General features: G+C 38.0%; 4 protein-coding genes and 1 long non-coding RNA gene across 5 annotated transcripts; 2 read left to right on the top strand and 3 right to left on the bottom strand.

Annotated features, from left to right (window-relative positions):
- The first annotated feature begins 360 nt into the window (after positions 1–360).
- LOC121052459 (protein PLANT CADMIUM RESISTANCE 11-like) lies at positions 361–1,357 on the top strand. Its single transcript, XM_040517536.1, has 3 exons — positions 361–625; positions 731–802; positions 917–1,357. Exons 1-3 carry the CDS (start codon positions 397–399, stop codon positions 1,225–1,227), a joined length of 612 nt encoding a protein of 203 aa, XP_040373470.1. The 5' UTR covers positions 361–396; the 3' UTR covers positions 1,228–1,357.
- Positions 1,358–5,050: 3,693 nt separating this feature from the next.
- On the top strand, positions 5,051–6,465 carry LOC112198338 (probable carboxylesterase 17). The gene has a single exon (XM_024339438.2). The coding sequence runs from the start codon at positions 5,133–5,135 to the stop codon at positions 6,216–6,218; it is 1,086 nt and encodes a 361-aa protein (XP_024195206.1). The 5' UTR covers positions 5,051–5,132; the 3' UTR covers positions 6,219–6,465.
- A 352-nt stretch (positions 6,466–6,817) lies between these two features.
- Positions 6,818–7,490, bottom strand: LOC121052751. Its single transcript, XR_005810117.1, has 2 exons — positions 7,339–7,490; positions 6,818–7,225 (listed from the first exon to the last, which is right to left on the bottom strand). It is a non-coding gene; the product is annotated as an uncharacterized LOC121052751 (long non-coding RNA).
- A 2,143-nt stretch (positions 7,491–9,633) lies between these two features.
- On the bottom strand, positions 9,634–15,929 carry LOC112197819 (serine/threonine-protein phosphatase 2A 65 kDa regulatory subunit A beta isoform). The gene is made up of 13 exons (XM_024338702.2): positions 15,796–15,929; positions 14,708–15,123; positions 13,959–14,205; positions 12,723–12,835; positions 12,381–12,460; positions 12,014–12,155; positions 11,822–11,902; positions 11,255–11,359; positions 10,889–11,071; positions 10,668–10,760; positions 10,395–10,534; positions 10,231–10,297; positions 9,634–10,140 (listed from the first exon to the last, which is right to left on the bottom strand). The coding sequence occupies exons 2-13, from the start codon at positions 15,098–15,100 to the stop codon at positions 10,021–10,023; spliced, it is 1,764 nt and encodes a 587-aa protein (XP_024194470.1). The 5' UTR covers positions 15,101–15,123; positions 15,796–15,929; the 3' UTR covers positions 9,634–10,020.
- Positions 15,930–17,803: 1,874 nt separating this feature from the next.
- Positions 17,804–21,141, bottom strand: LOC112197662 (aluminum-activated malate transporter 4). Its single transcript, XM_024338424.2, has 6 exons — positions 20,589–21,141; positions 20,363–20,500; positions 19,968–20,234; positions 19,743–19,879; positions 19,494–19,640; positions 17,804–18,775 (listed from the first exon to the last, which is right to left on the bottom strand). The coding sequence occupies exons 1-6, from the start codon at positions 20,956–20,958 to the stop codon at positions 18,107–18,109; spliced, it is 1,728 nt and encodes a 575-aa protein (XP_024194192.1). The 5' UTR covers positions 20,959–21,141; the 3' UTR covers positions 17,804–18,106.
- Between the last annotated feature and the right edge of the window lie 2,600 nt (positions 21,142–23,741).

The following is a 23,741-nucleotide window of genomic DNA, read 5'->3' as shown; positions in this document are numbered from 1 at the left end:
TAGTTTTTAAAACAAATTTGCTTGGGTCAATAAGAAGCCTGAATGGTTAAAGGAAACAATCAATATTAATCAATAGAGGTTGTATGCTATATATCCTTTCCAGGAAAATGCAGGCTTACATAGACTTATAAAATCGTGTATTGTAAATTTGTAACTTGTAAGCATGATTTTGAGTGTGCTGGTCAAATGGTACATCCAAATTCCTACCCCGTCACTAAATAAACATTACCAGAATAAAGGAGATAACTGTTGCCTTAACCGTTAATTACCAAAAGGCACGTACCGAGAATAATCAAAACTATTTAAATATCTATACACCCTCTGGTTAAAAGTGAAAGTACGGCGGTTTCAAGTCCTCAACATTTTGGCTACGACACATATCTCTGATATACACAAATGTACTCTAGCATGGCCGAATTGCAGAACGAGCCACTCCCTTCGGCCCCATCGGCGCCACCCCCAAGTCCTCGGATTACACCACCATCATCAGCGCCACCTCTTCCTTTTGATTTGAATGATCAGCCCCTCACAAACACCGGCGTTCCGGTCATGGCGGTGACCCTTCCTCATTCCCCAGCCCCTTGGTCCACTGACCTATGCGATTGTTGTGACGATCTCAGCAGTTGTAAGTCCGATCATATGTAATATCATGCATGCATGGCTAATATCATTTGTTTTAAAAGATATATTAAAGAAACTCGAACGTACTGCTTTCTTTTGATCCATCTAGGTTGCTTAACGTGTTGGTGTCCATGTATAACATTTGGACGCATTGCAGAAATTGTGGACAGGGGATCATCTTGTAAGTTTAATTGTTAATTTCAAGTCGTTTCTACCATCAAATTATATTGGAAAATTAGAATTAAAATTTTGTTAATTTCCATATGCATGCATAAGTAACATACTGAATATGCAGCATGTGGAGTGAGTGGAATACTTTACAGTTTGATGCTGTGCTTGATGGGTTGCTCGTGTTTGTATTCGTGCTTCTATCGATCTAGACTGAGAGGGCAGTACTTCTTGGAGGAGAAGCCATGCGCAGATTGCTGCGTCCATTTTTGCTGCGAGGTATGCGCTCTGTGCCAAGAGTATCGACACCTTCAGAACCAGGGTTTCGACATGTCCATAGGTTGGTATGGCAACGTCCACAAGCAGAGACGACTAGCCGAAATGCTGCCACCGCCGGCAATAATGCCTCCACAACTTCAGACCGGCATGAACCGTTAGCCGATTACATATGTAGTTACATTACGACAATCCTATATATGTATATTTAATACGTTCTTGTACGTGCAGCGACTGGAGTCTTACATATAGTACTCTCCATTGGTGAAGACTTATAATAAAAGGACGAGTCCCCCGATTTTTGTTTTGTTACGTCAACAAGTTATATATGGAGACCCAAATTTTGGTCCTTTGATTCTTCACAATCTAAAATGATCGAGCTTTTGCTGCGTTGCACAATGAGATTCTGAAAACTCGTTTCTAACATTTGGAAAATGACCTTAAGAGACAAAAATATTCTGACATGCCTGAGCTTTCTTATATACAAACATTTCTACTTTTAACCTAAGAATTATTCTTAAAAATTATAAAATTAAAATTCATTAATCACAATAGAGGGTGAATATGCTCATTCACTCCTGAGGTGAACCTAAAAATTGTTCATATGATATTATGATTTTTATCTTCTGGAGTTCTGGATTGCAAATGAAAAATACAAAAAGAAAATTATGGGATTGGCCGTTTTTTTTTTTTTTTGAATAAAGGTGTATACATCAATACCCTTGCAGAAATCATGGCAAAATCCAAAAGCAGAAATTTATTCACAAAAACGGCGTGCTATAATACGACATTAATTTTGACATATCATATACGAGTAATGGACATTTGAGAGTAGCTGGATGAAAGTATTTTCGAGTACCTTCTTTTGACTCCCGTGATCTTAAATCCAGAAAACTATCTATATGGATTAGGGCTGCCACTTGGTTTGGTAATTACCAAACCGACCGAATACCTACCAATACTTTAGGTTTGGTAAACCGACTTTTTGGTAACCGAGATCGATAAAACTGAAATCGAAAATTACCGAAAAAGTTAGTTTGGTTTTGGTAAATACCGAATCTACCGATTATCTAAATATTAGCTTTATATACTATGATTTTCAATACACATACATGTATATTAAGAAATAAACATAAAAGTTTTCATAATACTACATTAATTAATAGTACATGTATTTTGAGTAACCTAGTCTAAGATTACCATTTTATTGAAAATTGCTAAAATTTGATTTCATATATACAAAAGAAAGCTATGATTAGTAGATGAATACAAAGTTTACGGTTATAAAATTGAAAAACCTAATTTTGTTATAACAAAGGATTAGTTGTTCTAAAGTTGGTAATACCGAAAACCGAAATACTGAATTTGGTAGATATGATTAAAAACCGAAAATTTTGGTTGGTAATTGGTAGCTCAATTTTAAAACCGAAAGCTTTGGTTTTGAAGTTGGTAATATTTATAACTGATTCGAACCGACTGAGTGACAACCCTAATATGGATGAATGTGGACTAATTATGTAACACTGAGAAGCCCCACTTCAAAAGCTTTTGAGTACGCAAACAACACTTTCTGGTGAGCATGTTCCATGGATGTCCTGAAAAACAGGGAGGTTGTTGATTAGCTAGTGCTTGATTTTCAAAAGCCATTTGAATCACTTTATATCGATTTCTACAAGCTATAGCCCACAAACCAAAGCTTCAACAAGTGGAAGAGCTACTAGAAATCCAGAATGCTCGATCTGCTTCAACTTAATTGGGTGGGATGATGTCCCAAACAGTTCCCTAGCTCCAAGAGGTAGATCGATGTTATTGGGAGGCAACCAAAAGTTGGGGCCCTTATGCAGTACTTTGACTCCACTAAAGCTATATACAGCTCGATCGTGTCCCTTAAAATGTCAACAATGTCATGCACAAATTCTAAAAGCTATTTTGACGCAGTCAGATTGATAATTAGGTTTACCAGCAATAAACCTAAGCAAAGGATTCTTGAGTCCACCAGAGATAAAAGAAAATAATATCAATTTTATTGATAAAAGATAAAAGATGCGTTCTGCAGCCGCAATAAGAGAAAAGTACCTTAGGGCGACTAACAACGAAGCCCTAAGGCCCATAGATAAAAACGAAAACAACCCAAAAATAACTAAGAAAACCAAAAACGGGTAAAATAGAAAAATGCAGTTTTGAGGCCCTAAACGACCCCGAAAGCCCGAAAAATGCTACAGCTCATGGGAAAGCGATGAGTCTTGCTTCTGGCGCGATTCCCTTTCCGGAAAGGTAAGGTGCGTTCCAATCAGACACCGAACTGCTGTTTCCTGTCTACTAGTCACTTTTCATTTTCCTCCTTTAGCACGATATAACTGTTCCTCAAATTGGACTGCCATCCGCTCTGCATCATATTTCCAAGCGAGCAACTATCTGTAATTTAGGACATTATATGGTTTCACATATATCATAATGATGTTCGCTTTTAATTAACGGATTGAGCTCGTCTGAAGTGCAGTTATTGTAAAGTTCCTCAAAATCACCATCCTCCAAGTAATCCAATGTATATAATTATGCCACATCATATGTGTTTCTTCCTTTGTAACTGACGTTAAATTACCGTCTTTTCCATCCATTGTCAATCTTCCTCCTTTCATTCTTCTTCTTCTTCTTCTGCTCGATCTTTTCTGTTCCTATGATTAATTGTTTCGGGTAACTGTGATATGATTATCTGAGAATATGATCAAAGAACAAAGTGACTTTGATCAAAGGATCGTGTCACCTTTGCATTTATGCTTAGAAATTTGTTTTTAGATGTTGAGCCTTGAATGTAAAAGATTAACCCTAGTAATTTGTTTGTTTTCTACCAAAAATCTCCAATTCGATGATGTGGGCTTTCCGATGAATTCAATCCCTTCAATGGCTAAGAATAGATAAATAGCTTATGGTGAGTTCTGTCTCAAGAATTAGCCCATGACAGATTGAAAAAGCTATTGCAGTTCATAAATTGAACGATGAATTAGCTGTTGGACAAGCATATTTGGTGTGCTGTGATCAAGATCCCGGCCAGTTTCTCATTGGTCAGTGTGAAAATTCCGATGAAAACAATAGAACATAAAGAAGAAATCTAACAAAAAAAAGACATAGGAAAAGACTTTGATTTTCTTAACTAGTTAACGTGGGTAACAACAAAAGTTAGAGAAATATGGTATTAAATTATGTGGGTTCATCTTTGACTATTAAACTTATTAAAAGGTTCTGATTTTATGAAATTTACTCAATTCACGAGTAATGCACTTTAAAAGAGCCGGATCCTTATTTAACTTCTGTTTAGCAATTGCGTTTTAACTCTAGACCACATTAATTACTATGTCGTTGACAATGGGTAGGCTACATTCCACGAACACTTGGGTGTTCATTTACTCACTAATGAGAAGCCGAATAACAAAGATTGAAATGTCTTAGTACTTAGTAGAGCTGATTCACATTACTTTTTGAAATGAAGCAATATCAATTCGTCACCTTAGTTTGGTATGGTGGACCTGACATGGCATATCTGACAACTGATAAATGCTTAAACAATAATTTTATCTTGGGGTATTTTAGTACAAAAAGTTGGTACCGTAAATTAGGTGTAAGTGATTGATTGCACATCACTTAACGCCTTCGATTATTCAAGACTTGTCTATGTTCAGAGTATCTAACTCCCTCTAGGCCCCCTGATACACTTGATCCACGTGAAGACACGTGGTAATTACCACCATTCCTGTCGAAACATCTAATTTCCTTTTCTTGTTAGAGAAATTCTTAGGTGGGGTTTCTCACCACGTGGCTTTAAGGTCAATCAATCAGAAAAAAGAAAATTTTCACTCTTTTTCGAAACTGCCCCTGCTCCCTAAAGTGCAATACTCAAAACACCCCCTTGTTAGGCAGTGATTGGTCCGCCCCACTACGTAGCTTTAGGGTTGCCCCACGCAAGATTCTATATAAGGATCTGCAATTCTGCTTACACATAGTAGTTTCAACTTTCAAATCGATCTTTTGCTAGCAGGCATTCTCAATATTTCTATCTTCTCCTTCTCATAATGAGAACACAAAAAATGGTGCCTGCTATCACCTTAGATCCAAGCTATTTCAAGCAAAAGACCAACAACACAGTCGACCATCATCACCAGCATGAGAACATTGTGATCGAGGAAATCAAAGGGCTTATCAAAGTGTACAAAGACGGACATGTGGAGAGACCGCAGATCGTCCCGTGCGTCACTGCCGCTGTGGCCGATCCGGAGTTAGGCGTGACATCCATGGACATAGTCATTGACAGGTTCACAAACGTTTCCTCACGTTTCTATGTTCCGAAACGCCACGGGATGAATTCGATGAAGAAGCTTCCTTTGCTGGTGTATTTTCACGGAGGTGGGTTTTGCGCTGGCTCCACCGCTTGGAGTTGTTACCATGAATTTTTGGCAAAGCTGGCGGCCAAAGCTGGTTGCGTAATCATGTCGGTAAATTACCGGTTGGCACCCGAACACCCTCTTCCGGCGGCTTATGAAGATGGACTCAGAGCCCTTGTGTGGCTAAAACAACAAGCTTTTTGTGAACGTGGTGGGGAGGAGAATAACCAGTGGTGGTCAACGCAGTGCGACTTTTCTAGAATATTCTTGGTGGGGGATAGTGCTGGTGCCAATATAGCCCATAATGTGATCACAAGACTGCTTTGTTCTGGGACAATTCTATTGCCTTTAATAATTAAAGGTGTAATTCTGGTGCAACCATTTTTTGGGGGAGAAGCAAGGACGAGTTCGGAGAAGTACTACTACATGGTGCAGCCACGTCACTCGGTGTTGAATCTGGCAGCTTCGGATACCTACTGGAGATTGGCACTGCCGGCCGGTTCCAACCGCGACCATCCATGGTGCAACCCTTTGGCTAACGGCTCGTGCTTCGGTTCGGATAGCGTGGCTATGATGGTGTGTATTTCGGAGTTGGACATATTGAAAGATAGGGAGTTAGAGTTTTGTGCTGCAATGGCTAGAGCAGGCAAGAACGTAGAGACTGTGGTGTACAGAGGTGTAGGGCACGCGTTTCAGGTACTAGATAAGTCTATGCTCGCACAAACTCGATGCCATGAGATGATAGCTCATATTAAGGCCTTTGTTGAAAATAACTAGCTAGAAGTATAGGGTACAAATGCTACGCTAGCTTATTGTGATAAGAAATGAGAAGTTACACGTTAGAAATATTGTGGATTAATTCATGAAAAATCACTTATCCCATCCCATCTATTTTAGAGAAGCATCTATAATATTCATATTTAAAAGGAAAGAAAATAATCCTCATACAATGCATCATCATCTAATCAGGATAGCTTGCTGCCTTAATTTACTTTTGATAAAAATAAAAAAAATAAAAAAATAAAAAAGAGGAAGTACATGGCCAGTAAAAAAACTGAAAACTAGAGCAATAATTTTCTCGAACAGAAACAAATTGAAACTCTCAAAATGTTATTTTATATGAGGGAGTGGAATTCAGTCAATTCACACTCTCCATCTTAGAATGCACACTATATGTTTCCTTTTCTAATACTTAACATCACATATTTTACAATTCACACTACAAAAAGACAAGATTTAAAATATTAAAAAAGGAAGCATGAAGTGTAGATTGTAAAATGAAGAGTATAAATTTTACTGTACACACACATTTATATTACAGATATGTACATGTACATATGTATATACGCACATACACACACATATTTTCATTCTCATTCAGAGGTAAAATCAATATATGTATATGTATTTTGTATAAATAGATACATATATATCCATCCATCCATCTCTTTGATACTTTAATTCCTGACATGGGTTTACAATGTCGCATTACATCGATCATAGATAGCTAGCAGAGGATATATGTATGCTTTAAACAATTTTCTTTGTATTTTAAGTAAGAGGAGCAAGATTAGAGCTTAAAGGAGATTGTAATGTCTGCACTCCTAACCGTCGGAGAACGTTAAAATATGGTTGATGAAGGCCGGAAACCTCTCACATGCCATATGCCCTCGGGCATGAAGGTTCGTGGTCGAGGTTTCCTTAATACCCTACACTTCACAACCTTCGTCTACAAACTTCGTCATACATTCTTGCTCAAATGAGTGCTCCAGATGAATTTCGTGCTGAAACATCAAAGAACAATGTTGGTTAATTAATTTATTAATCAACTAAATCAAAACCAAATAGATACATGGTAAACACTACTCCAATTTCCCAGCAAGAAACTAATATCTACCCGAGGTTTAGATAGCATTGACGATCCCTTTCTTTCTGCCTGTTTCTCTTCTGATTCTGAAGCTCCTTCCATGCTGTGAAGAGGCATATATATGAAATGAATTGGTGACTAGGGGAAAAGATTTGAACTACTATTTTTGCTAGCTATCTTTATTGTCTGCGTGCTTATAATCGTTTTTATGGGTCTGTATTTATAAGCAAGTAAAGCAACTATCCCCATCATGATCGCTCACCTGCAACCAACCAAAGCTAGTTCGTAAATAACACTTTGGGGGATCGAGTTGGTAGGAACCAGGTGCGAACCATCGGTCGTTGTCAACAATTTGCCTCAACCCCCGAAAACAAAGTCTTACTGGCATAGACAATCTCTAAGGTCCATCGCGATTGAACCATCAACGTAAAGTGGTGTGCATACAAGGCACGTTTTATAACTACTTAGCTCCTTTGAATTACAGACCGTACCACATTTCCACCACCTCACCTTACTAGTACTCATTAAGTTCGTATATGGTTCTGCGTTCTGACTTAAGAATTTAAATATCTTCGGAATTATTAGATAACCAAAGAACGATCTCTCCCCTCATCTTCTGTATGCCTTCCTACACCAAACATGCTGATCAACACCACCAAACCCCAATTCTCTCTCCCCTCCACCCTTTTCTCTGTTTGAAGCTAATTCAATTTCGGGTCTTGTAATGCTGAGCTTGGTACATCTTTAAATGCATTCACTTTATACACACACACACACACACAACCTTGCTCACCTAAGCAAAAATGTACGGATTTCCAGTTTTTTTCCCACTTTTCGATCACACATTCACATCTTAACCGTTCAGTTTTTAGTTCCTAATGTATAGATCACTTCTGCAAAATTTCAGCCAATTTGATGATCGTTAAGGCATCCAAAACTGATATTTACATGAACAGACCGAATCTGTCTAACCTGAACCGTTCGTGTTTATAATGGTAAATTGCAGTTTTGGATGCCTTAACGATAATCAAATTGGCTGAAAATTTGTCGAAGTGATCTATACTTTAGGAACTAAAAACTGAACGGTTAAGATGTGAATGTGTGATCGAAAAGTGTGAAAAAAATTGGAAATCTATACCTAAGCAAAAAGTGCGGATATCCGCACCTGAGAAGCCCTGTATATATACACACACACACACATATCCTATTCAAAGCGAAGCTTCACTTTAAAATTAAAGTGTGCATTTAGAGTTTGTGATCACTTTTCTATCGCATATCCACATCTCGATCATTTAGTTTTTAGGTACTAATGTATAGATCATCTCTGCAAATTTTCAGTCAAATTGATGATCGTTAAGGCATTAATAACTGTCTTAAAGCTAGTACGGTTCAGGTTGGACAGATTCAGTTTGTCTGTTGGTTTAAGAGAGTTAGATGACTAAACGATCATCAATTTAACTGAAAATTTGCAGAGATGACATATACATTAATACTTAAAAACTGAACGGTCGATATGTGAATATGCGACCGAAAAGTGACCATAAACTCTAAATGCGCACTTTAATTTTAAAACGAAGATTCACTCTGGATAAAATACATATACATATACATATATATATATATATATTATATATATATAAATAATAAAATGTGTATATATATATAAAATAAATAATAAAATAAAAAAGCAAAGAAGGACCATGAATAACCTGCGAAAGGGTTAAATCACCTTCGTATCGCTATCAAACTATTGACGGGAGAAAATGGATCTCAGCATGAACCAGTACGGAGTCCACACTAGGCTACCATTCAGAAAACCACCAAACGAGTATTCTCCATTTTCACGTGGGTTGGCAGCTGGGTGGAGAGTGGAGACCAAACTAAACTGGCATGCCAAGCCGAAAGCACCTCAATTCGAATTTTCGAGGCAAACAAAAATCAAATAATAGCACGGATGGTTGGGAACTCAACTTGGGAAAAACATGTCTGGATGGTTATCTAATACTTAATATGTTTGTATTGTAAGCTTGTACGATTTGGTCTAGCGTCACTAATCCACTCTGTATAAACCACTGTATAAATAAGAGATTCTAAACTTGACTCTCGGACTAGTTTATGATTAAAAAAAAAAATTAAAAAAAATGGTTGTATTTTTTTTTTATTTGAAAAAGAAGAAATAACTGCAAAAGTGCACGAATTGAGATATCTTCCAAACCACAAGAGTTGAGATATTGGACCACTCTCGACCTTGAAACCTAGTGCTAGGGTAAGTAAAGCTACCTACTGCATGGTACCAACCAAGATGCATGTAAGAACACCGGAAAGCATGGATTTGGGAAAATTTACCTTCAACAATCAGGTCAATAATACAAATTATTCACCAACAAAATAAAATGGATGTCCAATTCTAAACAATATAATATTGTCCTACCCACGAAGGCCTGATAGAAACAACAACAAATTGCTGACCCGGATAAAGAAAAAATACAAACAAAAAAAAAAAAACGGGGGAATCTGAAAGCTTATTATCATACAACTATAAAATATACGAGATGACTAAACTTCAGTAGCCAAAACGGTCCCGCATGTTAGGCACAAAGTACTAGCACACTCAGAAGCTCCAACAAAGAACATATAACTACTCTGATCTGCAGAAATGGTATTTTCCTCTTAACCATTACTCTTGAACAACTAGTGCAAAAAGAAACCTGGCTAGCTTGACATCATAACATGATCAATTGCTTGAAGTGCCTGGGTAGCAAAAAATCGGACATCAACATCTGGATCCTCACTGAGCTCAACCAAAGTGGGACGAATTGTCTTCTCCACCACCTGCATCATAAAAATTTTCAAGTCACGTGAAATTAAATGAATTGCACAATATTCAATAATTAACTTGTTAAGATTCAGGCAGATACTCACCGAATGATCAACTATGGGGATAAGGGACTGAAGCACCTTTGCCACATTGAACTTAATGTTGGGTACTCTGAAGAGGAAACAAAACAGAATCAGGCCAGCAAACAAAGCATCTCTCCACTCCATCCTATCCATTCTATTTCACACAGTCTATAGAATATAAATACCTGTCCTTTGACGCAGTGACAACCACTGGCAGCAGTTTTGAACATGTGATTTCTGAACCCATAACGGGGGCAAGGAGGCAGATTGCACGCAGAATTGTCATTCGATATAAATAGTGAGGATTGTCAATCATCTCCAGAACCTACCCAAATGGTTTGTCAATGCATATCTCTTTTAAATTTTTTTTTTAAAAAAAGTGTATAACTGTAGAATGCATAACAAAAATAATTCCAGTCCCCCATGATAAAGCTGATAGGAATGGAAAGTCACAGTACCTGTGGAACAATGTGCTGCATTGCCCATTCTGGACCAAATTCTTCAGCAAGGCGCTTCAAATTATTAGCAGCAGCATCACGAATCGAGTAAACCTGCAATAAATCCCAAAGATAATAAGCACGGGGAAAACTTTGCAACGGATATCAAAGATGATAAAACAGAGAAATGTGAAGTGACATGAATTTAAAATCTTTCTTATTAATAGTGGTTATCCACTAACCTTATCCTGCAACCACTGCATGCAAAGGGAACCGAGCTTATCATCAAAGAACCCTACACCCAGCTGACTTGCCAACAAAGGTATGTACTCTATAATTGCAAGTCGAACCCTCCAATGTCTATCCTCCGCGAGCTCAACTATGGCTGGTAACAAGGATTGAGATAGCAAATCGATTCCAATAACCTGCAAGACCGACTTGCTTAGGCATCCACTAAAAAGCTATATATATATTTTTTTTCCTTGGCACCAACTGAATAATAAGGTTTGACAAGACATAAAAAGGAATGTCCTGAACTAACCAAAGATGCATGGGAAAAAAGTATATAATGCATTTAGCTCCAACATTACTTTCAAACTTGAACTGACCTGATTCACTTGATCAAGCTTGCTAATGATATTGAGGCGCACATCAGGAAATTCATCCTTCAGAAGTGAAAGAAAAATGGGAAGAAGCTGCTCAATTGTAGCATCCTGCAATTTGGAAAAATGTAAATCCACTACAAACTGTGTATAGCAAACTCAAACTAGTAACGATTATCAATGACATAAGTTGGAAGTTTAAATTGACTTGTGCAAATTAGTCATCTGAATCTAACTTTGGAGTATGAACTGGATACATATTTGATTATTATTTTTCGCACATTTTACAGATATGGAATATCCAACACATGTTCATCTAATCCGTCCAACCACTATAACTCATTTGATGTAAACGTAAAATACACCTTATATCAGGTTGAGTTTATTGATTTGTCAAACAAACACTTCATTCTAAAACTAGCAAGATAACAATCGAAACCCAACACCCCCCCCCCCCCCCCCCCCCCTCCAAAAAAAAAAAAAAAACCACCACCATAATATCACGTGATGACCAACGATAAACTTTTTTCCTGGATAACAATAACTACACTGATCACTATATGGCATTCTCACCTTTCCTAATACAAGAGCCATTCCCATGATAACTGAAGCCAAAGCAGATCGGACATGTTGGGAAGAATCTGATGACAGTTCCTGTAAAATGCGGTTATGAAGTATTAAAATAGGTAATAGAAAAGTGAGTATATGGTGAAGTTGATAATTGACACCACTTAAAAAAGGTGAAAGTTCTTAAAGCATGTGCACCTTCACACAGGGAAGAATATGCTGAATGGCAAGTTCGGGATTTAAAATCCGACAAAACTTGGTAACTTTTCCAGCAGCTGCTATACGTACTTCAGCCTCATTATCTCGAAGCAATCGCACGTATGCTGGAACCAAGTCCGTTCTTCAAATACAACCACCACAAACAAAAATATTTCAAATGAAGAAAAACAGCCAAAGGCTATTACTACATGGCAAGAGATGCATGGCTTAGCTGAACAAAAACTAACTTTGTATATTGTCTAATTTACAGAAAATCTATATAATAGTGGCATTCAAACATTAATTCCATAAATCAATTAACTAACAGATATCATATATAATAAAACATACAGTATGATGGCAATACCTTGTAGGGTCAGGCCCCACAGCTTCACAAAGCTCATATAGTTGATTTGCGACCATATATCGCACACGCCAAGATTTGTCCTTTTCAGAAACAAAGCAAAAAAAATAAGAAACAGATAAACAAAATTTAATGATATCTTTGATGCAGAAAACTGCTGGTAACTCCACGATGCCTTAGTATTGTAATCATTAATGCAGCTGTTATATGGCCGTAGCCACAGTACACAGTATAAATATAACTTGGAGAACCAAGCTTCAGGTATGAAGTCACAGAGGCTGGAATGAACCGGAACAAACATCAAGAAACCAAATGTAGATTCAAAATTCAAAATATTAGCTCTACCTGCGAGAAGTTGACAATAACAGGGAGGATATGCTGAACACAATCTTGGGGCTCCAATAACTTGCCAAGAGCAGCACAGCCCTCAACAGCCAATAGTCGAACAGAATCTTGATCTGAGATAAAATTATAAAAATTGATAAATCATATTTTCAATCAAAAACAGATAGTTAACTAAAAAACATAATAGCAAAAGTGAGGATGCAAGAGAGAAAGGCTGTATAAACATAGGATGCCATATTTATTTTTCTTCAATCAACTCCTCATCTGGATTCCAGCCTTACACGTACTATAGATCCAATAAAATATGTTCAAGAATGACTTGCGCATGCAATCAAATGAAAAATATGTCCAAGAAACTAAACAGCAACAGTCCTTATCCTTCTTGCCATCTTATGATACATGTCATACGTGTACACATTCTGCATTGGTTTTGCAGTTTACGACTATATTTGAAATGAACATGTGATACACATCACTGATGCACACAATATGAAAAGAAAACTTACAGTAAATTACATAATATAAGGAAAAATGGATCCACTGCTTCCCTACTGGACTTTCTATCATAGATGCCAAGGAAATTACCCACACAAGCTATCAGGCCAGATAGGTTGTGCAAAATCCATTCGAAAGCTTACATGTTATGTTTTCAGTGAAAACATAACATGCTAAGCTATCAGGCATTGCCAGGTTATACTACCAAATAAGCTGATTGCTCCTTTACAACACCACTATCTTGACCACCTAACATGCTATGTTAGTCTCTTAGATATAATGTCTCCACTTTCATCATATTTAATCGTCTTTGCCATCCTAATAACCCCCTAATTAATCCCCAAATGAACCGACAGAAACCAAAACTATGCCAATGGCATGCATTATCCTCACTAATGCAAGTTTGATTACTTTTTTAAGGGAGTTGTCACACTTCACCTAATCTTACAGGCATGCAACACATGGGCCTAAACAATGCTTCAACAATGCACCACAACTAAGCCAATGGCATGGACTATCCTCAACAATGCTTCTTTGATTACTTTGAAGGGTGTTATCACTATACCCTAATCTTACAGGCATGCAACACATAGGCCTAAAGGGGGATACTAGATTCAATAATTACCAACAGAATAGTAATACCTGACAGCTCAACGTAAAGAGAAAACAGCCAAACAAATTAAAAGGATTGCACTACAGATGTGTCACCATCTATTTTACTGAAGGTGAACATTTTATTACCATCTTGTGTAAGATCCTCAAATATAGACATGATATCAGTCTTCAGATGAGCTGGTTCGACAGTTGCCGCAAATTTCCCCAGATTCGTTGCAGCAGACCTCCTAACCATAGGCATGTCATCTTGACACAACTGACTGTATATCGACCGGAGCTCTGTCTTTAATGTCTCTGATGCGCTTGGGTAGGCTATATGAAAAAGCCCACATGCAGAGACTCGGGCTGTAAACCACTCACCAGCCGCCAACCTCTGAGGAGAAGAGATTACAACTATGCATGTATTAGGAAATTAGTGAAGGTAAAAGCATAAGAAAATATACTGCAGAAAAACACACGTATGACTTTGATGAATTCATATTGTCACGCAACATCACAGGTGCAACTTTACGATATAAGCTAGAATAGAATATTCTATGCATGAACACTCAGGAGATTACCCAAATCTAATCACTGTCTATCATATAGTCATCCTCCCACACTATTCAGGCCTCCCCCTCTTGTTTCAATGATATGTACCTCTTTTACAACTATTTCCAGAAAAATGAAAAAGGATAAAAAAATTGCAACCCACGAATCTACATCAGATGCATATAAGCAAGGATCAACATCTATTTGCTCATATAAGCGAGAATCAGCATCTACGTGCTCATATAAGCGAGTAAGTATCCACAAAGCCTCAACTAAATATGCCACTCATATTGCTAGAAAATATTTAAATGATGTTGCACAAAGAAAATAAAATCAGAGCTAACCTTCACAAGAGGAATAAACCAGTTGACTAAATCACCCTCCCTCATCTGAGACCCAATCCTACATAATGACTCCACAGCCTTGTCCCTCACGCAGGTTTCCTCAACAGTGCAAAGGGTTTCCAAGGGTGGGAGCAAAACATGTGCATGTTCCACACCCCCAACATATGGAATGAAGACCCCCAACTCTTCTGCCATTGCAAGAAGTACCTCATCATCATCATCATTGTTTTCGCTCAGAAATGGGATCAACTCCTTCCGCGTTCGATCTTCCCCAAGAGCACGGGCAATTGTTGATAGCCTGCGGATTGAGTTCAGCCGTAACTGGATGTCGTCATTTTTCAGCTCGTCTATGAGAACGGCTATCGGATATAGCGGTTCATCAACCATAGACATTGTAATTCAACGTTTCCTAAAACCTTCAGCCACAAAAAATAAACAATTAATCATGAGGACCACAAGTATCTTTTAACTTGAAAAAAATAAATTTCTAAAAGACTAAGCATATGACAATGTAGAATCTACAACACATTCACCATAATTTCATTTCGGATTTCATCTTTAACTTCGATTCCTATCACTTTCAAGCTATTAAACGGACCGTAATTCAAAAAAAACCAGCAGATCAACACCGCAAGAACCAATTCAAACCCTAGGATTCAAATCACAAAAATGCCAAAAACAGCAGAAAACGAGAGATAAAATTCTTTCATTTCAAGGCCGCTAACTCTAACTCTCCGGTTAGCCAAGACAAACATAAATCAACCTAAATCACCAAAATATATATATATATATATATATATATATAAATATGAAAAGCAATCGTCTAATCAACCCTGCGTCGTATACCAACTCATTTATTCAAGCTGAATTGAGCGATTCTTGATTTCCAGGAAACGAAGAACACGAAAATAGAAACAGAGAATCAGATTTCTTCCTTTCCTTACTTTCCCTTAGTAAATTTTTCAGAGCAATCAAACAGAGGCTAAAGATCAAGCTGGCTCTACATTAAGCAAAACTGTGAAAAAGAAACAAAGCCCTGCATTTTCTAAGAGAAAATCGATGAAACTTAGAAGCGGAAATGGTCGTACCGATCTCAATGCTCACCGCCGGCTGCCCCTGATTCGATAATTTGTTAGAGAGGAAAGAGAAGAGAGAGAGAGAGAGAGCGAGCAATCTGTTAGAGAGAGAAGGAGAGAGACGGTCGTGTTATTGTTCTGTGAGCCTTTTAGGGCCCGAATGCATGGAAAATAGTAGCGGGCTCTGGCAGAAAGTGATCGAGTCGGACCATCCAAGCCCAGCCCAGTAGGGATCCACTTTTTTTTTTGAGTGAAATTCACACACTCTCCGTCTTACAATTCGCACTCCATGCTTCTGTTTTGTATTATAAGCTTTGTTTTTTTGTAGTATGTGATGTAAGATAGTGACAGATGAAACATTTGACTCATTAAGTGTGAATTTCAGTATTTCACTCACCTTTTTTGTTTTTCCTGCATTCTAGGTTGAATAAATAAATTTTACGCATGCAAAAGAAGTATAACATGGTTACTTACATGCAATGATGTTGTGACAAATGGATGATGTTATGTGAGGATGGGATTAGTTACCGTTAGTATGTAATCTAGTTCATGAAAGAAATTGATGATTTAAGGTGAGAGTGAGACTATGGTACAAGGACCTTGGTAAATAGTAAAAAAGTATTGGAACGCACTCCACGCGTTTAGGAAAAACTTGGTTTCCCTGGTTTTGACAGTTCTCGTCTGGCGGCACCCTCACTCTGGCATTTGTCTTTGGTCGCGCTGTGGTGCTGGGGTTGTTGCCAGACGGGTTATGGTTGTTCCCCGGTGGTGTGGAGTTCTCGTAGGAGGGTTGTTTGTTAGTGGTGTCTCTCTTGTCAAGGTGGCGGCGGCGATTCTTCGGTTTGGTCTCCTGATTTGGTTAAGGCTTGGTCTGCGGTCATGGCTAGAGGTTTCTAGTTGGGCTGCGCTAGTTGTTGATAAATGGGGGAGTGGATCTCGACGACTGGAAAGATGGTTTTGTGATTTGCCCCGATGGTGTGATCGGGGAGTGTCAGATCTGGGCTGTGGTGGATCGTGGGGAAGTGTGACAATGATCGTGGGAGCCTGGCGGTGGAATTAGATCCATCCGGCATGGGTGGAATTATGGCGGCGAGGGTTGATTGGTTCAGGGTCCAGCGCGGCTTAGATCTAGTAGAGGGGGTTTGATCACTGACCATCCAATTCCCGCGGTGGGGATTATCGAAGGATGGGGGCTGTCTACTCGGCGGCGAGATGTGGTTCATGGAGGCGGTCTTTTGGTTTTATTTAGGGTTTTAGTTTTTGGTTAGTTTAGTTCTAATAAGTCCCTACTTGTTTGAGCTAGGGTTGGGTTCCTACTCCTTTGAGCTAGGATCAGGTCTAGGTGTTATGCCATGTAAATGGTGTCATTCCCGAGGACGATTTGGTTCAATTCTGGTTTACCTTTGCTGTCGATTTGTTGACGAACGATCCTTTACACGTGGTCTGGTACTTTTGGACACAGTGTTGAAGAGGACGTTGTCTTCTTTGCGGTTGACTACGAGGTTTTACTGGTACTTTCGGGTTCATATGGTCAAAGTAGCCTTAGAAAGAGGCATATGGTGGTTAGAGTTTGGGCTCATTGGCCTGATGGTATCTGTAACCGCAGTTTCTTGGGGTTTTGGTTTATGTCCCCCCCCCCCCCCCCCCCCGATGTATGATTTCTAGTTGATTGAATGATTATTTATCTTTTTCTCAAAAAAAAAGGTGAGAGTGAGACTCATGCGTGCTAGAGATGAAGAGATTAGTAGGTTAGAATTTTGTTTTTCGTGTTATTTTGTTTATCACTGTTACGTCTTATAATTACTAAAAAAATGTTTTAAGATAATCTATGATTTAAGGATATAGATATACATTGCCACTTTAACTGACACAGTAGATTCTCATAAATATAGTATAGATTGAATTGGTAAACAAGTTTTTACCAACAATTTGTTAATCGGTCTACGCTTTTATTAATTAATTGAAAAAAAAAAAAAGGCCCTTATTCGACTACTTATACGTGGGGAGAGATCGTTCATAATTTCATTGGAAACAAACCTTTACCCCGACTTGTTCTTGGGAAAGGTCGTCTGACTGTCTGAGCTTTTAAAGAGATTCACCCAAGCATACAAACATTGTTCAGCTCTCTGTGTAGTTTAGAAGACTGACAGACAAAGGAAGCCTAGGCATTTCTTCTTCAAGTGCGGATTTCCCAGCTCGTTTTTCCTCAAAATGGTATAAAATATAGGTTCAAAACAAACTCACACTGACTTTTCTACACTTTTCATATATAATTGTAAAGGGAAGCCCTGTTAAATGAATCAACGAGCATTCAATCATAATATCAAGCTAACTCATCATTCTTGGACCACCAGCGCCTATATATTCTGGTCCAGAACCCGCCTACCTCTTTGGTATCCGATACGTCCATAGGATCCTTAAAGTTTGCTTTCTCACTAAGCTCTACAAATTCATCCACTAGATTTTGAAGCCTTGCCACAAACTCAATCAGAAGCGATGTAAATGTTGCTAAAGATAAGGAGCTCGCGCTTTCATATACTTTTGATTCTTCTAGTTCAGGTTGAGGTTGCATAAGATTCCCAGTGAACGATGTAAGGCGTGAGGGCCATGCTGTTAATGTTTTCTTTAACACGCTATCTGTAGATATCCATTGTGACATTGAAGGATCGCCGCCGCCGCCGCCAATATTCTGAGCATCCCACGATTCACTAAGGGACTCAATCACATTGTTCCTAGTATCCTGCTCAGGATCTTCAAATTTGCGCCCTAGTATTTCGGGTCCCCAGCCTTCATAATTGACAAGAAGGTACGACTTCTGGTCTATCTTATTCTGCAAGTCTTCTGCTGCTTCATGAACTTCAAAAAGTATGTCTTTGGGACTTAATTTTTCCATCCTTTCTACTTTGCTTCCTAGCTCACGTAATACTTTAGCACCTTCAGTACCAACTCTCAGGAGCTCATCTGCAAAAACCTGTCTCTTTTCTGGTGGCGCCTACAGAAACACATCCACAAAATCTAATTATGAAAATGGAAAGCGCATGGAATAGGTAGGTATCTCAAGATATTGAACACATAGAGTTGTTATGGTTTTTTAAAGGAGCACCTGCCGATAAACCAATTGGTAACCCAAAACACATATAGGACTATTGTTTACTTGACCAACTATATAAACATAACATCCATAACAAAAACTTTCAAGACCATTCTTCAAAGTAGTGAAATTGGCATGAGAGGTCAACAGTATTTTGAATATACATTTTTTCCAAAATAATGAATGAAAAAAAAATCAACTATAGACGTTGTTAATTGGCATGACAAATTTCTCAGCAACAATCTGCAGGCATTTACACTGTTGATACTTATGTCTAGGAGATTGCAGATATGTCTAAAATTCTATGAATAAAATATCAATTGTCCAAAACCAAAGATACGTTTCAAGTAAAGCCAAGCTAGGTTCAAGATTTAAGGTGACAACAAAGCTCATTTATCTTCAAATGAACAAAGAAGATGCTGCTTTTAGGTATGAAAGAATTTGTTAGTCATTTTAAGTTCGTGAGATCCAGCTCCTGAAGTCTATGGAGATTCAGAACTAAACAACCAGGAGGCAGGATAACATGAAGAAAATGCTTCTACTTATGCAATCTTTCGCTTCTTCTGCTACATACTTTCTGCAAAGTGACAGCAAGAAAGGAAAGAGATATTTTATCTACCTGAATTTCTGAAAGAATGCATCCATGCATTGCCATGACCATGAATGCACAGTGCCTCAGAGAACCACCAACTCTGACATAATTTCTCCAAGGATAATGGAATGACCTGTAAGGGCCATGTGGTGGCTCCCACAGTGCAAAGTCTAACTGCAATAGACAACACCAACTAGTAAGTTAAATTAACAGTTCCTACCTTCTTCGGTTCAAATTCAGATGACTAGAAAAACAAATGTGGATGTATCAACACACCAGGGTTTCCTCTTGGGTTGAAGATTGTATAGTGGCTCTATATCCATTATACAATGGTTCATCAGAAGCTTGGTATGTGAGAATTTTCGAAGGAATTCTCTCGTACTCAACACATTGCAGATATCCATTAACAACACCTATAACAAAACAAAACGATGACACCATCAATCCTGCTACTGCTATTGGGCAGATTATATCATATTTAATCAGCGAAACCGGGCCTACCTTCCAAAGAAGTAGCAACACCCTTGAAATTTTTCACCACCAGCTTGTGGAGATCCTCCCCTGCCCAGATGGGAAGTATGCATATGTTTATAACCAAACAGACAGCAGCACCCACTCCAATAAGTATCAATCGATAAATTGCTGTTCCGAAAAATGATGATGTACTCCCGGATACCAAAACTATACAGTAGGTCAACAAGAACACCCGAAATCCGTATTCATAAGTCTTCATTGGCGGATAAAGCTTGATATAGCTAGCAAGAAAACCTAACATCACAAACCCCGAAACAGTCAATTCAACACAGAAAGAACAGCAAAACCAGCCATTTCTTCTATATATATATATATATATATATATATATATATATATATATCAAATGATCCAAAACTCTAACCTGCTATGAAAATATTGACTACAATCACAACCTCCTGCCAACTTCCGGCCATTACAGCCAACTCTGCTATACCTAGAGCTAGCCCTCCAGCCGAAATTGTCCCCAAAGCACGATTAAACCCTTTGTTCAACGTCGCACCTTTACCATCAAAAGGACAACAAAAACATCACTACTGCTGAGTCAGAAACCAGAAATGAGATTGAGATCAGTAGAGTAGTAACAATACCTATGCTGAATTCGAAAACGACGACAACGGTGAGAATCGCCCAGATGGAATATTGGCTAGCATCTTTGAGGGGCTCCTTGAAAAATATGAGCAGTGACACAATCGCCAGCGACAAGCCCATCTTGGCGGCGAAGTAAGCTTTCCGAGGATCGGAGCGGCCCATTTGATACAGTTTAACCGAAACCTCCTGAACGCTGTTGCACAAGTTGACCAACCCATCGGACATTCTCCCAAACCAGCCGCATTTCACTCTCTCATCGCCGCATTCGGAGCTGTTGAGCCCGAAATCCGAGTACCCTTTTCGTGAGAGCAGCCTCTCCTTGCTCCTCTCCGCGAAGCTGTGCCGGAACGACCCAATTTTGGCCGCCATATCTCGTGATGGTTAGACGGCGTCGTTTTTTTGGTGGGGGGAGGGGAGAATTGAGAGGTCGTTGGGGATGGCACTGGCCTACCTGGTTAGAGACGTGAGGAGAACTTCATGATACAGTCTCTCACGGAAAAGATCGAGATTTTGGAGATATGGGCAAATCATGTTTTAGGAGACTACATTTTAGATTCAACAAGAACAATCATGCTGGAGATTGTGGTATCAGATTCACTAGTTTCCACGTGTTGCCATCCCATTCGCTACGACGACAATTGGCCATTAATTAATTATTGACCTTTCAGACCAAAACAAAATCGTACCTGAATTTGGAGGGGCAAAGTGGCAAACCGCCACCTGCAGTGGTTTTATCGTGTGGAGGTGACCAAACTAGTTTGTGCAATTTGCATCTCCTAAATCCACCTGCAATGGTTTTATCGTGTGGAGGGGACCAAACTAGTTTTTGCAATTTGCATCTCAAACTAGTTTTTGCAACTTGCATCTCCTAAATCCAAAATCCACCTGCAATGGTTTTATCGTGTGGAGGGGACCAAACTAGTTTTTGCAATTTGCATCTCCTAAATCTTTTTTTCTTCTTCTTTTTTTATAAAAATTAGATTGTATCACGATTACAATTGTTAACTGTATCATCCAAAGAGGCATCTAGGCATTGTTTGTTTTATGGATTCTAAGTTCGGGAAAGAAAAAGTGCTTATTTTCTCATGTTTGATAAGTGCAAGGGAAAATAAGGAGGAAAATAAATCCTTCCATTCTTTAAAAAACCATTTTCCTTTCTCATTTCCCACATTAATTACACTTTTTAAAAAATTTATTACGACTTGTTTATGACTTAAATAGTCCTATAAACAAATAACTACCAATTTTTTCATTATATTATTCAAACACTTTTATAAGAATCTTAATTTCCATTCCCAATAAAAATACAAATGAACCACTTTCCTAAGAAATCTATTATGTGAACCAAAAAAACAACGCTTTAGATATAAGGCAAATGGAGCAAATGAATGTACAACACCATTGGTCCATTGTCTTGAGTGACTATAAAAGTATTGACACAATGAAAAACTAAACAATTACAAATTGATAGAGAATATTCTTATCCTAAAAAATCTTGTTCCATAGTAAATTGTATTAATCGCTTAAGCACGTAATTGTGGTACTAATAAGACAATTGATGCCAAAAGATAGTAATTTATACATCATTTAGTTAAAAAAAAAAAATCCTGTTTTTTCATGTTTCCAGTAAAAAAATATAATTTTTGAATTGAAAAAGGCCCTTTGCTTTCCATAGATGGATCATGGAAATTTTGTGATAACTTGTAAAGGCTAGATGTAAAGAGAGATAGGCCATCCCTTGAAAACCATGACTGGTAGCTGTCATAAAGCCTCCTCTTTTTTTCTACATACATACCTCACCCATTTTGCAAAATGTAATGAAAACTTTGTTTCAAGAGAGAGAGAGACGTTTTTTATTTTTTATTTTTTATTTTTTGGAAATTTCAGTTTGCAAATTAGTTCTCATGTTATAATCCTTGCACAGAGCCGGACCTAAAATGAGCCGGAAGAGGCAGTCGTCTCAAACCATATATTTTCTTGCTGGAAAATAGCTCTAGTTAATTTTCTATCAAGATATCGGGTGGTTCTAGTTAGACCTCCTCATTTACTATTTGGACCTCCTCTTCAATATTTCTCCCTTAATCTTCCAGTTTTGTCCCTTTTTTAAATATTTTATTCTTGTCGATCTCCACACCGCTTCTCTGGTTCTGGCTATATCCTACGATTACATCTGCTACCTTAGCTACATCCTTATAGCCTATTGTTTAATCGTGTGGAGGAAGGACATATAGTACTATATTCCAAGAATCCAAGTTTAGATATTTAATTCATGCTTTGGGTATGAAGTTCAATGGGAGTATGATTTTTTTTCGAAACTCAATTGCAATGGATTAATGACTAATTGTCTAAATGAAGGGAATTCCTCGAATTTGAATGGTGGCAGAGATAGAGAGAAAAACTTGGACTATATCACAAACCGCAATAAGAAGCTTGGTTCTTAGGGTTGAAACTTTCAAGAATGGTGCAAACGCAGGGGATGAGTTATCAGTCACATATATATCAAATTACTAATCAATAATTAAATTCTAACAATTGGGGTTGATTATGAATATATAACAACAGACATACCAATAATTTGATAGCTAATAAGAAATCCAGTTGAGAGAAAGAGTGAGAGAGAAGAAGATGGAGACAAAATTGGTCATGGTTTTTCTATAATTTTTTTGTTACTTAATTTTCAATAGGGGTAAATTAGGAATTAAATTTTTATAAAAATTAGTGGAGGTCCATATAGCAAATCTAGAAGTCTGAATAGAATCACCCTATAAATAATTATAAAAGCTAAAAGTTAAGTTGACAATAAATGTGCAATACTGGTGATAGTTGTCTGTTCACGTTGTTGTACTGTAAAGGTGGTGAGTTCAAAACCTACTCACTGCAAGTACAATTTTTTTAAGGAGTTTTGAGTCTTTTGACCCAATGCCCAAATTTCACCCAAACATTCTCACTCACCCATTAACAGATTTTAATTCTCACACACACAATTTAGAGGTAAAAAGACACTTTTAGCCTCATATTAATTAAACAACTACGCACTGCCACACACTCTCTTATTTCTAGATCTCTCTCCTCTCTCTCAGCAACAACGGCGCGTCTCTCTCTCTCCGAGGGACGTTAACGAGGACAATGTCGACGACCTTGACCTGTACATA

Source organism: Rosa chinensis, chromosome 4 (assembly GCF_002994745.2).
Source record: "Rosa chinensis cultivar Old Blush chromosome 4, RchiOBHm-V2, whole genome shotgun sequence".
Lineage (NCBI taxonomy): Eukaryota > Viridiplantae > Streptophyta > Magnoliopsida > Rosales > Rosaceae > Rosa > Rosa chinensis.
Note: the sequence above shows the minus strand (reverse complement) of the source record. Positions and strands in the feature narration are given on the sequence as shown.